Source organism: Mesocricetus auratus, unplaced genomic scaffold (assembly GCF_017639785.1).
Source record: "Mesocricetus auratus isolate SY011 unplaced genomic scaffold, BCM_Maur_2.0 Super-Scaffold_100010, whole genome shotgun sequence".
Taxonomy (NCBI): Eukaryota; Metazoa; Chordata; class Mammalia; order Rodentia; family Cricetidae; genus Mesocricetus; species Mesocricetus auratus.
In genome coordinates, this window is record NW_024429194.1 from 11,133,184 (window position 1) to 11,150,998 (window position 17,815).

At 46.3% G+C, this 17,815-nt stretch overlaps 1 protein-coding gene across 1 annotated transcript; it reads left to right on the forward strand.

Annotated features, from left to right (window-relative positions):
* The first annotated feature begins 15,568 nt into the window (after positions 1–15,568).
* On the forward strand, positions 15,569–16,003 carry LOC101840831 (uncharacterized protein C16orf74 homolog). The gene has a single exon (XM_040752805.1). It carries the CDS (start codon positions 15,569–15,571, stop codon positions 16,001–16,003), a length of 435 nt encoding a protein of 144 aa, XP_040608739.1.
* The last annotated feature ends 1,812 nt before the right edge of the window (positions 16,004–17,815 follow it).

Below are 17,815 nucleotides of genomic sequence, written 5' to 3' on the forward strand. Positions count from 1 at the left end.
TCTGCATTTCCCATCTGATCGCTCATGTTGCCATACCCACTGTCCCTCAATCACTCACATTTTTTTTCTATTTCCAATTTCCAAGGGAGATCTGGGTACCTCACCCCACCCCATGAACCCTCCTTGTTACCTACTCTCATGGGCTCTGGGTGAAAGACCCCAGGCGGGGGACTTTCATGGGAGGGAGACCCGAACCCAAGGAACAACGAGACCACGAGCTTGGATGCAAAAGCAAGAGGCTTTATTTACACACGGGTACCCGGGCGTCTCAGTCTCGGGGGGCTGAGCGCCCCGAGCTGGGGACTCAGGGGTCCTTTTATAGCAAAAAGTGCAGTACAGAAGCGAGAAGCCTAGTAACAGGACCCTGATTGGGCAATTTAAATGAGGCTAGGGCTGAGAGCGCGGGCAGATAGAGATTTTTCTTGGAACTCAAGTTCCGGCCTTGGCCCTATCTGAAGAACAATTGGTCTCTGTGCTTGCTCAGCCCTGCTGGGCTGGTTATGCAGACACCTGTGTCCCTGGGCAGAGTTCCCTTCTGATAGCAGTGACTATTCAGCCATGAGGACCTTGAGCTGAGCTCCTTTCTGATAACAATGACTATTCAGCTGGGGGGGAAAACGGAATTTTCCATAAGCCTCGGCTGCCTGTTTAGACTGGGCCGGGGTCTTTCATTCCCCCATTGCTCTTGTAACTGAATGGAATCTTTCATTCAGGGGTTTCTGCCATCTCGAGATCCCTTTGCTTTAGCTGCTGGTATTGTTGAGTCAAGACCAGTGATTGTACAACCGATAACCTTTCTTTTATGAACTGGGTCAATCTGTTTAAGATGCATGGCCCAAACATCAGAATCAAAAGTATAATGATCAGGGGTCCCATAATGGTTGATATGAGAGTCGAATACCAAGGGGACCTGTTATACCAGTTCTGAAACCATCCCTGTTGGGACTCAATTAGCTGGTGGTACTTTTGGCGTCTTTCTTTTATTTTAGCCAGGTTGTCTCTTACCACTCCGGTATGGTCTGCGTAAAAGCAGCATTCTTCTTTAAGGGCCGCACAAATTCCCCCCTGCTGTAAAAATAAGAGGTCTAGTCCCCTTCTATTTTGGAGGGCTACTTCTGCCAGGGAGGACAGGGACTTCTCCAGGGCAGCGACAGATTCCTCTAAAGACCGAATATCTGCACGCATTACTTGTTGTAGGAGTTGGAACTGTTTAGTTTCCTGCAGTGCGACAGTACCGGTTCCTATTCCTGCTGCTAGGCCTCCCATGGTTAATCCCCCTAGTAGGATGGCAGTAGTGATGGAGATAGGTTCCCTCTTACTGCGGCCAGTTCTTATCAAGTCATAGTCAGAGGGGTGGTAAATTACCTTAGGCCATAATTCGATCAGAACACAATAGTCAACGGTGGCATCTAGTACCGTGGTGGAGACACAAGGGGTTAATCCAGTGTTGCATGCCCAATATGTCCCATTGGGGGCTATCAAGTAGAGGCCACTTTGGGGCAAAGGCTCAGTGGCATTGCATAGTCCTTGATGCGTGGCGGGGACTTTACCTATACATAGCCCCTTTCCAGACACTTCTGAGATGGTCAATTTATGTTGCATGGCTGTCCCACAAAGAGCCTTGGCTGTGGCCTGATTTGTATATTTGCCCACCACTGCTAAGCCTTCATAATAGGGAGGTTGTGGAGTCACACAAAGCCAGCATTCCTTAGTCTTATCTGGGCGAGTCAAATTCAGAGTGGCATATGTCCCTTGGATCAGGGCTAATATTCTATTTCCCGTGCCTTTAAGGGGGGGGACCCGAGGAGGGTTTGGGAGTGCTTTCTGTGGGCGCGGGAGCGGCTGTGGTTTTAGGCAGGGTCAGGGGCCTGGTATCAGCCTTGGGCATGAGTAGGCTAGGCTGCTTTTGATCAGCAAGGACCTGGTTAGGGCCTATGGCCTGTGGATTGACAGGAGCCACCTTACATCTGATTTTGAAGATTACCCCCCCTGTCTGGCCCGTATAGATACCAACGCAAACCCCAGGTATACCCATTCTGCCAGTCCGGGGCTTGCTTTCCCTGCGCAGTGAAGGAAATGACAAGGGGCATACCTATCATTCCAGATTGTCCTTTGTCCCAGCCTCTGCGTACTTGTATTTTATCCCAGGATGAGGATGGCCTCCAATATGCATCCCCTGTAGTCTCGCACCCCCAAGCTGCACAGAAAAAGTAATCATGTCCCCCACATTTCCGGGCCTGTTGCCAGGTACGTCCATCTTGGGGGCAGACATAGAAGTCCTGTGAATTTAGCTGCTCTCTGGCTCTGCGACTAACACACCCGGGGGTGGTTTCTCTGGAGTCCATGAGTGCACGTCGACGTCTGTAAAAGTGGGAACCACTGGCGCATGCCTTTGGGTGGCAATGGGGAATGTCCCAAGTGTCCAACCCTGCTACTAAATCACAAAATTCAGGCCATAGAGTAGGCCACCATGTCCCAAGTGCATGTGGTTCCGTGACAGCATAAATGACCTCCCCCCGCTTGAGAGAGAACCTCCCAGGTTAATTTATAAACGGTATGGGGACTGGAGGCCACACCAGGGTTTGATTTTATGAGGAGGGCTATTAGCAGGAGGGAGAGGAACGGGTAAGTTTTATTTTTAGAGGATTTTGAGTGCGTTGAGCCTTCCATCCTGAGTCCGGATCACCAGAGGCAGCTTTTACATGCGAGGCGTGTATCCAAGCAGCAATCCCGTCCACCTTGAGAGCAGTAGGGGTGGTCAACAGGACCGTGTATGGTCCCTTCCAGCGGGGTTCAAGGTTCTTAGCCTGGTGGCGCCGGACCCAAACGCTGTCTCCCACGTGGTAGGAGTGAGGGACGATAGGGTGTCTCCTCTGGTCTCGGTAGGCTTGGGCCAGAGGCTTCCAGACTTCCTGCTGGACCAGCTGGAGTGCCTGCAGGTGAGCTTGAAGAGAGGAGGAATTGGCATAGTCAGAAATATCTTGGTCAAAGAACTGAACAAAGGGAATGGTGGTTCCATATAAAATTTCAAAAGGGGTGAGGCCATGGGGGCCCGGTGTATTCCGGGCACGATAGAGGGCAAGGGGGAGCAAGAGGACCCAGTCTTTAGTGCCAGCTGCAAGCGATAATTTAGTTATAGTCTCCTTAATGGTTCTATTCATTCGCTCTACCTGTCCTGAGCTTTGGGGTCGGTAAGCACAATGTAATTTCCAATCAATCCCCAACAAGGTGGCCACAGACTGACTTACCTGAGAAACAAAGGCAGGCCCGTTGTCTGTCCCCAATACCTGTGGCATTCCGTAACGGGGGAAGATTTCTTCAAGAAGTTTCTTGGTAACCACCTTTGCCGTCTCGTGCTTGGTGGGGTAGGCTTCAGTCCATCCCGAGAAGGTGTCAACAAAAACCAGGAGGTACTTGTATCCATATTTTCCTGGTTTGATTTCTGTGAAATCTATTTCCCAATGCACCCCAGGCCGGTGCCCACGAGCTCCAGTCCCCATGGGTAGCTTTAGCCTGGTCGCATTGACGCGGGCGCAGGCGTCACATTGCTCAGTCACTTGTTTTATTATTTCTTCTATTCCCAATAGGTGGCGAGTATTTTCTTCCCGGGCTAATAGTTCTCGCATTTTCCTGGAGCTCAAATGAGTGAGTTTGTGTAGGCTGTTAACCAGATACCTAGTCATTAGGTGGGGAAGGACAGTTTTTCCTTGATAGGTCCAGAGACCATCATGTACTCGGGTTGCCCCCAGTCTTTTCATGGCCTTGATGTCTTTTATCTCATAGTCCCAAGACGGGGAGGTTTTCTCGGAAGCCTCATTTGTTACAGGGACTACAGCTGCCTGAAAGAGGTGACTGCTGTTTTCCATGGCCAGGGCAGCCTCCCGGGCGGCCAGGTCTGCCCTCCGATTTCCCCGGGCGACTGGGCTGTCGCCTTTCTGATGCCCTGGGCAGTGTATGATACTGAGGGCAGTTGGCAGGTGCAGAGCTCCCAAGAGAGCCAGGATTTCCTTTTTGTTTTTAATGTCTCTGCCCTCTGAGGTCAATAGCCCCCTTCGCCTATAAATTTCACCATGGATGTGAGCGGTGGCAAAAGCATAGCGGCTGTCTGTGTAGACAGTGAGTTTCTTACCTTCTGCCAGTCTCAGGGCCTGTGTTAAGGCAATCAGTTCTGCTCGTTGGGCCGATGTTCCTGGCAGCAGGGCCTCGGCCCAAATTGTTTCTGACTCAGTTGTCACTGCAGCACCGGCTTTCCGCTCCCCTTGATGTACAAAGCTGCTTCCGTCCGTGAACCAGACATGGTCGGGGTTGGGAAGGGGTTGATCCGTGAGGTCAGCTCTCGTCCCATGGACCTCAGCCAGGACCTGCAAGCAGTCATGAGTCTCTGCTTCCCTGGGAAGGGGAAGTAGCGAGGCAGGGTTTAGGGTCACCGGAGCCCCGAAGTGAATTCGGTCCTTGTCCAGCAACAGAGTCTGGTAATGAGTCATCCTGGCATTGGTGAGCCAGCGGCCCGGTGGCTGCCTGATGACCGCCTCCATAGCATGGGGGGCATAAATAGTCAAAGGCTGCCCCAAAGTCAATTTGTGAGAGTCCTTTATGAGAACTGTGGTGGCGGCGATCATGCGGAGACATGGGGGCCATCCTGACGCTACGGGGTCTAATCTCTTAGATAGGTAGGCGACCGGTCATCTCCAGGGTCCAAGTTTTTGAGTTAGGACCCCTTTCGCATAACCCTCTTGCTCAGCCACGAATAGGTCAAAGGGTTTAGTCAGATCAGGTAACCCCAGAGCTGGGGAGCAGAGCAGGGCCTTCTTGATGTCCATGAAGGCTTTCTCCTGGCTCTCCCCCCAGTCAAAGGCAGCCCCCGTCTTGGTGAGGGGGTACAGGGGTGCTGCCATTTCCACAAACCCGGGGATCCATAGCCTACAGAAACCTGCCGTTCCCAAGAATTCCCGCAGTTTTCGGGGGTCTTGGGAGGAGGGATGTCAAGTATGGCCTGTTTGCGGGCTTCTGTTAGCCAACGTTTTCCATCCTGGATTTTGTACCCCAAGTAGGTGACCTGGGTCCGGCAGATTTGGGCCTTCTTGGCAGAGGCCCTATATCCCAAGTCTCCTAAAGTCTTTAAGAGAGCTTCTGTCCCCCTAAGGCATTCCTCCTCTGTTTTGGTGGCTATCAGGATGTCATCCACATATTGTAAGAGGATGACCTCAGGGTGGTGGACTCTAAATCCGGCCAAATCCTGATGCAAGGCCTCATCAAAGAGGGTGGGGCTATTTTTGAACCCTTGGGGCAACCTAGTCCATGTAAGTTGTCCCGAGATTCCCAGGTCTGCATCCTGCCATTCAAAGGCAAACAGTGGCTGACTGTCTTTGTGTAACCGCAGGCAGAAGAAGGCATCCTTTAAATCCAGGACTGAGTACCAAACATAGTCAGGTGGCAGTCCACTCAGGAGGTTATAGGGATTGGGGACCGTGGGGTGTATGTCCTCAACCCGCTTATTGACTTCCCGGAGGTCCTGGACCGGCCTATAGTCATTGGTTCCGGGCTTCTTGACTGGCAACAGGGGAGTGTTCCAGGGGGACCGGCAGGGGGTTAGAATGCCCTGCTCCAGTAGCCTCCTAATGTGAGGTTTGATCCCATCGCGGGCCTCCCGGGACATGGGATATTGTTTAATTGAGGCCGGGAGAGCAGATGCCTTTAAATGGACTATGATGGGAGCCTGTTGGAGGGCTAGTCCCATTCCTCCAGTCTCTGCCCAGGACTGGGGAAAGTCGGTCAGCCAGCGGTCCTCGACCTTAAAAGAGTCATCCTTGGGCTCATGTATTCTATATTCCTCTTCTAAGGCTATGGTCAGCACCGTGAGTGGGGCCCCTTCTGGCCCCGTGACTCTTATGTTGGCTTTCTCGAAATGTACTTGAGCCTTTAACTTCGTTAGGAGGTCTCGACCCAGGAGGGGGTATGGACAGTCAGGAACACGTAAAAAGGAGTGCATCACCTTACCAGTCGCTAGGTGGAGCTGGCGGTCCGTGGTCCATCGATATTGTTTCCCGCCGGTGGCCCCTTGTACCCAGGCAGTTCGGCGGCTCAGGGGGCCGGGTGACCGATTTAGAACAGAGTGTTGAGCCCCCGTGTCGACCAGGAAGGTGACCGGGCGCCCCCCTACTGGTATGGTTATCCGGGGCTCAGGGGGCTCCTGGCCCTGACCTCCCTAATCTTCGAGGCTCAGGAGGTCAGAGGTCTGAGAACGGGGTTTGGGCCTTTGAAATGTCCTTCTTTGTTTCTTGTTCTTGGGGCATTCTCTAGCCCAGTGTCCTTTCTCCTTGCAATATGCACATTGGTCTCTTTCTAAGCGAGGCCCCCTTTGTCCCTCTCTCTGCCTATCCTGTCTCTGCTCTGCGACTACTGTGGCCAACAGTTTAGTCATTTCTCTATTACGCTTCTTGTCCCTCTCTATCTCCCTCTCTTCCATTTCCTGTCTCTGACGTTCTGCCCTTTCTTGGTCCTCTTTTCTCCATCTCTCTTCCCTCTCTTCCTGTGTTTCTCTCTTGTTAAAGATGCGCTCCGCCTCTTTTAATACATCTGGTAGAGTATAGCTCTGTAAATTCTCTAGCCGCTGCAATTTGTTTCTAATGTCAGCGGCCGACTGCCAAATGAAGGACATGGTCAGGCTAGTAGCTTGCCCGGGGTCCTCAGGGTCATATGGGGTATACATTCTGTAAGCTTCCTTAAGTCTTTCTAAAAATGCGGCTGGCGATTCCTCTGCCTTCTGAACTATCTGTCTTACCTGGGCCAAATTGGTAGGGCGCTTACCTGCCCCTCGGAGACCCGCTACAAGCAACTGGCGATAAAGACGTAGATGGGTCCTACCTGCCTCAGTGGTGAAGTCCCAGTCTGGGCGGTCGAGGGGGAAAGCAGCATCAATTTCATTTGGAAGCTGCGTAGGTTGTCCATTTGCCCCAGGAACATTCTTCCGGGCTTCAAGAAGGACCCGCTGTTTTTCCTCCGAAGTGAGGAGGACCTGTAAAAGCTGTTGGCAATCGTCCCAGGTGGGCTGATGGGTAGTAAGAACCGACTCCAATAGATCAGTCAGTCTCACAGGGTCTGCTGAAAAGGAGGGGTTATTATTTTTCCAGTTATAAAGATCAGAGGCAGAAAGCGGCCAATACTGTAATTGGCCATCATGGCCCGTCCGGAGGGGTAGGGCAGTGGAATCCGGAGCAGGCTGCTCCCTGCGGCCTCGCAGTCTAGAGGCCATGGGTGAGGGCTCCGGGTCGGTGGGAGGCGAAGGTTGGGCCTCAGCTGCTGCTGCTGCTGCCGGTTGACCTGCCGGAGGAGCCTGGTACGGTGGGGGTTCCTCCGTCAGTAGATCTAACAGGAGACCGTCTTCTGGAGGGAGGACTTTGGGGTCTCCTTTTTTCTCTTTCTGCTTAGTTACGGTGGGGTACAAATGGGAGGACTGAGGATGCGGGGAGGGGGTCAAAGGGGGCGGAAGGGGGGGTGCAGATGGTTTGGAATTGGCGGGGATTAGGGAAGAGGAGGAGGGGGGCCCTCCGGGGTGCACAAAGGGGCGCACCCAGGTAGGAGGGTTATGAACTAACGCTTCCCAGGTGACTATGTAGGGTACTTGGTCCGGACGGCCGTGGGGCCCAGGATCCATCACTTTCTCTTTCACCTGGAAGATAATTTGAGAGTTAAAGGTGCCATCTCGGGGCCAGCCAACATTAAAAGCTGGCCACTCGGAAGAGCAAAAGGCGATCCATCGACAGACCGGTTATGAGCATACTCCTGAACCTGTGGCCAATGGGAAAGGGTCAGACTGAGCGGAGTGGTAACTGTCTGGCCCATCTTCTCGAGAGCGATGACTAAGACGAACGAACAAATAAGAAACAAAAACGAACAGATTTTCGCTGCGCGGCTTTGACGTAAAGTCAAAAGCAAAACTTCAGTTGGGCTCGGGGACGGGGGCCTCGTGCTCCCGTCCTCGTCCCCTACAAGGATGGAAAATCCCAGCGGGACTTCCCCAAACAAACGGGGCAGATTCCTAGACATCTACCCCTAACCCAAATGAGTCCTTAAGGACTCCAAACGCTACCAGGACGTCTCCTGGAGCTGCGGTCGGGAGTACGAACCCGTCAGTTCCTCCTCGGTGCCGCCAAATACAAATGTATACAGCTGTATACTACAAACGCAGGCACGAGAAAATAACAGGCATAGACAGACAGCAGACAACAGAAACAACAGAAATTGAGTCCGGACAATTCTTACCTCCCAGAAGTGGGTCGGTGGTCCCTGGGCGGGGGTCTCAAACTTCCCGGCCAACGCACCAAATGAAAGACCCCAGGCGGGGGACTTTCATGGGAGGGAGACCCGAACCCAAGGAACAACGAGACCACGAGCTTGGATGCAACAGCAAGAGGCTTTATTTACACACGGGTACCCGGGCGTCTCAGTCTCGGGGGGCTGAGCGCCCCGAGCTGGGGACTCAGGGGTCCTTTTATAGCAAAAAGTGCAGTACAGAAGCGAGAAGCCTAGTAACAGGACCCTGATTGGGCAATTTAAATGAGGCTAGGGCTGAGAGCGCGGGCAGATAGAGATTTTTCTTGGAACTCAAGTTCCGGCCTTGGCCCTATCTGAAGAACAATTGGTCTCTGTGCTTGCTCAGCCCTGCTGGGCTGGTTATGCAGACACCTGTGTCCCTGGGCAGAGTTCCCTTCTGATAGCAGTGACTATTCAGCCATGAGGACCTTGAGCTGAGCTCCTTTCTGATAACAATGACTATTCAGCTGGGGGGAAAACGGAATTTTCCATAAGCCTCGGCTGCCTGTTTAGACTGGGCCAGGGTCTTTCATGGGGATTCTAGAATAATTATCTTATGTTTTACAGTTAATATATATTTATGAGTGAGTATATATCCTGTTTTTCTTTGTCAGTCTGTGCTACATCTCTCAAGATAATATTTTTTTAGTTCCATCCTTTTGTCTGCAAATGTCCGTGTGTCTTTGTTTTTAACAACTGAGTAATACTTCACTGTATAACTGTACCCCATTTTCTTTTTCCAGTCTCAATTGAAGGATACTTAGGTTGTTTCCAGGTTCTAGCTATTATGAATAAGGCTTCTATGAATATAATTGAGCAAGTGTCCTTGTGGCATGATTGAACATCCTTCGGGTATATGTCCAAGAGCAGTATACCTATGTCTTGTGGTAGGTTGATTCCGAGTTTTCTGACTTCCAAATTGACTGCACTCCCACCAGCCACATCTTCTCCAGCGTGAGCTGTTGCTTGTGTCTTTGTACTTAGCCATTCTTACTGGTGCAAAATGGAATCTTAGAGTTATTTTCATTTTTATTACCATGATAGCTATGGGTAATGAACGGATCTCCTTAAATGTTTCTCAGCCATTTGATATTGTTCTTTCGAGAGTTCTCTGTTTAGATCTGTACCCATTTTTAAAATTGGATTATTTGGTTTGTTGATATCTAGCTTCTTGAGTTCTGTGTTTATTTTGAAATCAGCCCTCTGTCACATGTGGAGTTGGTGAAAATTTTTCACATTTTGTAGTCTGCTGTTTTGTCCTATTGACAGTGTCCTTTGCCTTACAGAAGCTTTACATTTTAAGGAGGTCATATTTATTAATCATTGTTATTAGTGTCTGCATTATTAGTGTTCTGTTCAGGATGTGATCTCTGCCAATGCATTCAAGATTATTTCCTACTTTCTATTCTAGCACATTAAGTGTATCTGGATTTATGTTGACATCTTTGATCCACTTGGACTTAAGTTTTGTGCAGGGTGATAAATAGGGATCAATTTGCATCGTTGTACATGCCAACATCCAATTAGGTCAATACCATTTGTTTGAAGATGCTTTCTTTTTTCCATTGTATAATTTTGGCTTCTTTGTTGAGATTCAGGTATCTTGTAGGTATGTACATTCATGTCTTGGTTTTGATTCCATAAATCTATATATCTGCTTTTATGCTAATAACATGCAGTTTTTTATTACTATATTCCTGTAGTAGAGCTTGAAATCAGGGATGATGACATCTCCAGAAGTTTCACATGATCACCTCATTACATGATGAAATAGACTTTGACAAAAGTCTTCGAGAGGTCAGGAATATAAAGAACATAACTACACATAATGAAAACAATATACAGCAAGCTAATCTCTAACATCAAACTAAATGGAGAGACACTCAAAGCAATTCCACTAAAATCAAGAACAAGACAAGGTTGTCCACTCTATCCAAAACCATTCAAAATAGAGGAAAAAGATAAGGAAAAGGGTTGGGAATGTTAGTGCCTGATCATAATACAGTCAGTGAAATCATTAAGTCACAGTTGCCTATACCTGAACTGCATAAGACTTAAATTTTAAACAGTTTTGCATTGAAGACAGATTCATGGAATGCTAACCCTCCCCACTGGACAATTGGTTACTAACGAATTCTGAAAGAAAATGAGATGCAATATTCAGTTGTATATCAAATAGCAAGCCCACCAAGCTTCGATGGATCATTCCTAATCCATCATAAGACAGATAAACCTAGATAAGCTCAATAGTTCACAGGCAAACAAAAAGAGGTGAACTTGAAAAAGAGGCTTATAGGGATAAGGGTGGGCTGACAGGAGCGGGAGGGGGCTGAGAGAGGATAAGTCTGAGAACAATCAGATCGCTTATGAGCATTTATAGAATTGTCAAAACCAGATTTAATTATTAATAAAAATGACAACAGGAAAACAAATATCAACAATCTTCTTACTTAGTTTTCTTGATCATGCTGGGTAAGGGTGGCACACACCTTTAATCCCAGCACTGCGGAGGCACAGACACCAGATCTTTGATTTAGAAACCATCCTGGTCTCCAGATTTAGCTTCATGACAAGCAGAGATACACAGAGAAATCCTGTCTTGGAAAACTAAAACAAAACAAAACAAAAAAACAAAACAAAATCCAAAGACAACAAAACTCTTGATCTTTCTATTTTCTAGGCAGACTTTCGCTTTAAACTGTGAAGCAAGCTTGTTTCTAATTTAAATAAAAACAATCCTAAAAATATTCTGATCCAGGAAATAAATTCATTATCTTTTAAAAATAATATTTAAATATTTGCCATGCTGTAACATGCTTAAAAGCTAAATCTTCTGAATGAAAGTATGAATGTAATATGTAAGATTGATATCATGATGTTGCACAAATGATGTCTTAAATAGGCCTGTCAAATCAAATGTGGTATTGCCTAACTCTATCATGCTTTTTCAGAGTTTTAGTTCTATTTCTAAGTCATGCTTTTTCAGGGGTTTGGTTCTATTAGTAAGGATGTGTGGAAAAAGCAGGCCCCGAATACATAGGCAGTGAGCAAGAGTTCATATTAAGGTCATATATAAACATTTCCACAAATAGAATAAAACGAAATGCTGGTGCATGATGCTCTGCAGAGGATGCCGGTTGGTCAACAATTCAAACGGGGGACAAAGCAGATGTTTACACTGGAAATCATCCAGTGTCCAGACAATAAAGGGGTTCTGTTTTTATAGCATCATTGTTCTTTAGAAATCACTAATAGACACAGCACAGCCCTTTTTCTAAGAGGTTCTGTTGCTCATTTCTTTTGCTTTGCTTATCAAAGGCACAGTGGGGTTTATGTTTAGAGGACATCTATATAGGCCCTTTCAGTTAATCCAGCCAAACACAACGGTTCTATCATGTAAAGAAGGAAATGTATCTTTTGAATGCCATTCATTTTCAATTCTCAGAGAACTGCTAATGTCCATTCAGTGAATATATGCATTTATGAATTTCAAGAAAATATTTTACCTATTTAGGCTATGTATTTCCAAACACCAAGGTGTCAGGAAAGGCCTTTAATAGGAGCCCTTCGTGAAACTCCTGCAAAGGGAGATTATTTTCAGCTCCACTACTGTTACTTAAGATAATTCTGTTTCCATTAAGCTCCCAGGGTATGTGTTTAGCAACTGTGATGCCAATGAAAATTTAATTAAATAATCTTAAATACATGTACTAAAGGCTCAGATGACGAACTTTAGTTCCAGATTCTCCTTTGCAACGTCTTAATTTATTCTGGAGTCTACATTGTTTTATTTAATTGAAAGTCAATAACTGGGAATGAAAAACTAGCACATTCACCAATATTCTATTTTGTAAATCTTGATCAATTACGTGAATAATGAAGATTTCTATTTCGTATTTGTCTTAGATCAGATATATTGTCATAATATTAAATATCTTTATAAAGTGTTTATATTTGCATATACATTTTGAAAATACACATATGTATTCAAAAAATGATGAATTATAAATTAGGATGTTATATCCATAATATCAAGTGTATTTGACTAAAATGTAAATTTGGGCTACCAAAAATCAATCCTATTAAGTCTATACAAACTAAAATTTATTTTCAGCTGTACTTTGTTATTCACATATAAAGTATTTGAAACTCATTGTAAACTCATTTTGAAAGACCCTGGCCCAGTCTAACAGGCAGCTGAGAGCAGAGGCTTATGGAAAATTCCGTTCCTCCACAGCTGCATAGTCATTGCCTATCAAAAGAAAGCTCAGCCTAAGGACACAGGCTGCCTGGTGGCAAACACAAAGATATCTGTGGGCGGTCGGATGGGCAGCCCAGCAAGGATGAGCAAACACAAAGATATCTGTGGGCGGTCGGATGGCCCGCTCAGCAAGGTTGAGCAAACACAAAGATATCTGTGGGTGGTCGGATGGCCCGCTCAGCAAGGTTGAGCAAACACAGAAACCGATTGTTCCTCGGACAGGGCCAAGACTAGAGTTCCAAGAAAAACCTCAATTGCCCGCACTCCGAACCCTAGCCTCATTTGAATTGTCCAATCTGGGTCCTGTTACTAAGCTTCTCGCTTCTGTCCCGCGCTTTTTGCTATAAAAGAACCCCTGAGTCCCCAGCTCGGCGCGCTGAGACTGAGACGCCCGGGTACCCGTGTGTTACCAATAAAGCCTCTTGCTGTTGCATCCAAGCTCGTGGTCTCGTTGTTCCTTGGGTTCGGGTCTCCCTTCCGTGAAAGTATCCCTTTTGGGGTCTTTCAATTTTAAAAGAAATAATTAAAGTTACCAACATAGATACATATCAGTGTTTGATATTTTAGCATCAACCTTGTATTTGATACTTACATTTTGACTTTTTATGGTTTTGCCCCCTCAAACATGCCTACATATATTTGTACTAGACATATGGATTACTCGGTCATAACTTAAAAGATGACGATAGAAACACTTGCCTTTATTTCAAAAATACAGGATTCCAAATCCTGAGGATAATGAGTTGAAGATTAACCTGGAATGAAAGGCAAGATCAAATTTAAAAGAAGAAATTCAATGGGAGAAATTTAATAAACAAATCACCTTTTTTAAATCCAAGTACCTTACTGTGATTTCTTTTTTTTTTTTATTTTATTTTATTTTATTTATTTATTTATTTTTTTCTCCAGATTTATTTTGGTAAAAAAAAATCAGATATAACCTTTCAAAAATTACATTAATGTTTAACATGCATTCAAATAACTTTCTTTTTTTTTCCAGTTTAAATTTAGATAAGAAACGCGGTTGCTTTACAAGTCAGTTCCAGGTCCCGCTCCCATTCCCTCCCCTCCTCCCGTGCCCTCCCCCCCAACCCCACCCTATTATCCCCTCATTACCCCAGGGAGGGTGAGGCCCTCCATGGGGGTGTCCATAGTCTGTCATTTCATATAGGGCAGGGCCTAGACCCTTCCCCAAGAGTTCAGGGTGAGAGTGCACCTCACATTGTTTTATGGGAGTCCAAAGTCCGTGTGTATACTTGGGATGGGTACTGATCTGCTGCCCAAGGCTCAATAGGTTCCCTAGGCCTCCTCATTGACACCCAAATTCAGGGGGTATTGATCAGTCCCATGCTGGATTCCCAGGCTGATGCCTGGGATTCAAGAGTTAACCTTTGTCTGGTCAGCTGTTTCTGGGGGTTAAACCAGCCCAGTCTTAATCCCTTTGATCATCAGTCCTCCCTCTCTGTTACTGGCTTTCTTGAGTTCAGCTCAGTACTTAACCGGCCACTAAATAAAGTTTCTGTTTCCCAGACTCTCTGGCCATAGGATTGTAGGCTGGCACTCCCCAGATCTATGTCTAAAATCCATATATGAGAGAGTACATGCCATGTTTCTCTTTTTGTGACTGGGTTACCTCACTCAGGATGGTTTCTTCTAGTGTCATCCATTTGCCTGAGAATCTCATGATTCCATTATTCTTTTCTGCTGAATAGTACTCCATTGTGTAGATGTACCACATTTTCTCTATCCACTCTTCGGGTGAGGGACATCTAGGTTGCTTCCAAGTTCTGGCTATTACAAATAAAGCTGCTATCAACATAGTGGAACAGACATCTTTGTTGTATGAATGGGCATCTTTTGGATATATGCTTAAGAGTGGAGTTGCTGGGTCGTGTGGTAGGTTTATTCCCATTTTTCTGAGGAATCTCCATACTGATTTCCAAAGTGGCTGAACCAGTTGGCACTCCCACCAACAATGGAGGAGTGTTCCCCTTTCACCACATCCTTTCCAGCATAAATTGTCATTGGTGTTTTTGATTTTAGCCATTTTGACAGGAGTGAGATGGTATCTCAGAGTTGTTTTGATTTGCATTTCCCGGATGGCTAAGGACGTTGAGCACTTTCTCAAGTGCCTAAATTAGATACATTAATGCTTCACATATCAATCCCAGCTTGTTCTCCCACTCCTCCTCCCCTGTCTCTGCACCACCCTTCCCAGCCCTCCAACTACTCTTCACATCATTCCCCAGGGAGGGTGAGGCCCTCCTTGGGGGGGAATCTCCAAATTCTGTCATTTCATCCAGGGAAGGACCTAGGCCCTTCCCATGTGTCCAGGCTGAGAGAGCATATCTCTCTTTGGAATGGGGCTCCCAAAGATCATTCATACACCATGGTAAACACTGATCTACTACCAAGGCCCCAGTGATTTCTGTGGGCTCCTCACTGACACTACATTTATGGAGTCTGGATCAGTCTCCTGTTGGAGATAAGGGGATTCAAGATTTCCCCTTATCTGGTCAGCTGTCTTTGTGGGTTTCACCATCATGGTCTGGACCCCTTTGCTCATCACTCCTCCATCTCTGTCATTAGATTCCAGGAGTTGACTTCAGTGTTTAGCTTGGGTATCTGTCTCTGCTTCCATCAGTCACTGGATAAAGGTTCTAGGATGGCATATAAGGTAGTCATTAACCCTATCATCAGGGAGGGGTTATTAATGTAGTCTCTCCACTATTGCTTAGTTTACCAGTTGGTGTTATCCTTGTAGATCTCTGGAGATCTCACTAGTGTCAGCTCTCTCTTCAGCCTATAATGACTCCATCTATTGTGGTATCTCTCATCCTGCTCTCCTCTATTCTTACCTCGACTCAATCTTACTGCTCCCCCATGCTTTCTCCTTCCCTCCTCTTGTCCCCTTCTCTTTTTCCTGGTTCCCTCTCCCCTCCAGGTGCTGGGCAAAGGCTGAGGCAAGCATCACCATGGATAGCAGGCCGGGCCATGACCCCTGAGGCCTGCAACTGCAGGCTCGTTGCCTGGTGCCCTACATGGCCACCAGCGGCAGCGCCCAGCGTACCCCAGAAAGAGGCCTGCAGAGGTGACACCATGGGACTGAAGCCCTACTGTATGAAAGGCTTTAAGATGGGTGTCAGCAGCAGCAGCAGCAGCAGCAGCAACTATGACAAGGCACCTGTGTTAAACGACGAGCACCTGAGCATACCCAACATCATCATTACACCCCCAACCCCGAGGAGCATGGGGCTGGCCAGAGACTCCAAGCAACCAGCCTGGATAGATGCCTGGTCAGCATCTTACCAAGACACCAGCGAGTTGAATCCTGAAGCCTCAGAAGTCACCAACTGGTGGGACCTATATGGCCGCTTCCTGCCTCACTGCCCCTTGTCCCAGGTGTTGGGCACATGGCTACCTGGATGAGGACAGTGAACAAGCCCTGATCCAAGACTGGAATGTCCAGAGAAACACAGCAAGGTTCTGGCCACAGTGAAGCAGACGTCTGCTGCCTCCGTGTTCTCACCAACCACCTCTCCCCCAGACCCCAGCTTGGTGAAGAGGAGATGACCCTGCCCTACGGCCACTGTGACCATGGGCCCTGGCCTTCAAGGTCACAGCACACAAGGACTTCTCTCCAGAGCAGCGCCTCTGTTTTTTACAAGTTGTTTTACAGGTACAGAACCCACATCCTGAGAGAGATTTATAAATAAATCTTCTTTGTGAAACAACAACAACAACAACAAAACAAATCACTTTTTTATATTTACTAAAATTACTAAAGACACCTGGAAAAATAATATTGATATTTTGTAGCAAGTAGATAGAAACCTAATTGAGTAAGCTGAAATGACTTACTGTGTTGCAATAAAGACAAATACATAACTTCTCTATGTCTCAGTTTTCTGTTACGAAAATTGACATGTGTGTTATACCATATTGTTACTTTAGTATTTGAGATGGGTTTACGGAATACTGCCTAGAAACAGAAAAAAAAACTAAGAAATCCATCATAAATATTAAGCAGATTAGGAGAATGAAAACCCCAACTATCCTGTCATGTTGTTCTTTCTTTTATGATTATTTTATTTATGTAAACGTTTATTTATTTATTGTGTATATGTATCTTTATGACTGTGTTACACATACACGTATGTGTGGGTGTGCACACCAATGAATATTAAATCCAGAAAAAGATGTCAGATTTACCAGGGAAGGAACTAAAGTCACTGTTAGGAAACTTGGCTCATCACTTGGGTATTGGGATCTGAATTTTAGAATCATTATTATTTAGCAAATACTCACCAGTTTATAGTAACAGTGATGATGAATTTTGATTTTTTTCATATTTTTTCTTTATTGAAAATATATTCTTTTCTCATATAATATATTCTGACAATAGTTCCCCTTCCCACTACTCCTTCCAGTTCCTCACTTGTAGGGGGAAACTTAGTACTCTGCTGTTAGCCATGTGGAGTATTAGCGGCGCATACAGATGAGGTAATAAAAGGACGGTTTATTGCAGCACTAACCATATCCACCTTAAGCGTGACTAAAAATGCATACAGACGTAGGTGGTGAACTATGTCACTAGCCAGGCCCACTTTTGGGCATGGCTAGGGGTGTGTATGGAGGAAGGAATAAAAAACCTAGCAGCAGAACCTCTTGCCCTTTTCAGCTTCCAGTTCTGTGGTGGGAAAGTACTCGACTCATCTGTGTTGCTTGTTTTTGTCTTGTGAATAATTTCTACAATAAACAGTTACCATACTCTCAATAAGTGTGCCGCTTATCGTTGCAGCATCACTGGCCACCTCCCATCCCCTCTCGACCCACTCTTTCTGACTCTCATCAGAAAAGAACAGGCTCTAAGAGATAGTGACCAAACATGCAAAAGTAGATTTATAGTAAGATCAAGTGAAAAACTGTCATATGGAAATTGGACAGGACAGCAAAACAGGAGGAAAAGAGTCACCAGAGCAGATATAAGAGTCAGAGACTCACTAGTTCTCATAGTCAGGGGTCTCAGAAAAATACTAAAGCTAATAGCTATGATATATATTCAGAGGACCAGGATGGGTGTCCTATTTTATAACTGGATTATTTGGTTTGGGGATATGTAATTTCTTTAGTTCGTCATATAGTTTGGGTATTTGTCCTCTATCAGATATGGAGTTGGTATAAGGTCTTTTTTTCCCATTTTGTAAAACGCTGCTTTGTCCAGTTGACAGCATCCTTTGC

Bases quoted from the DNA above. Each gene is read 5' to 3' on its own strand.
- LOC101840831 (XM_040752805.1), top strand. From the start codon at position 15,569: ATGACCCCTGAGGCCTGCAACTGCAGGCTCGTTGCCTGGTGCCCTACA.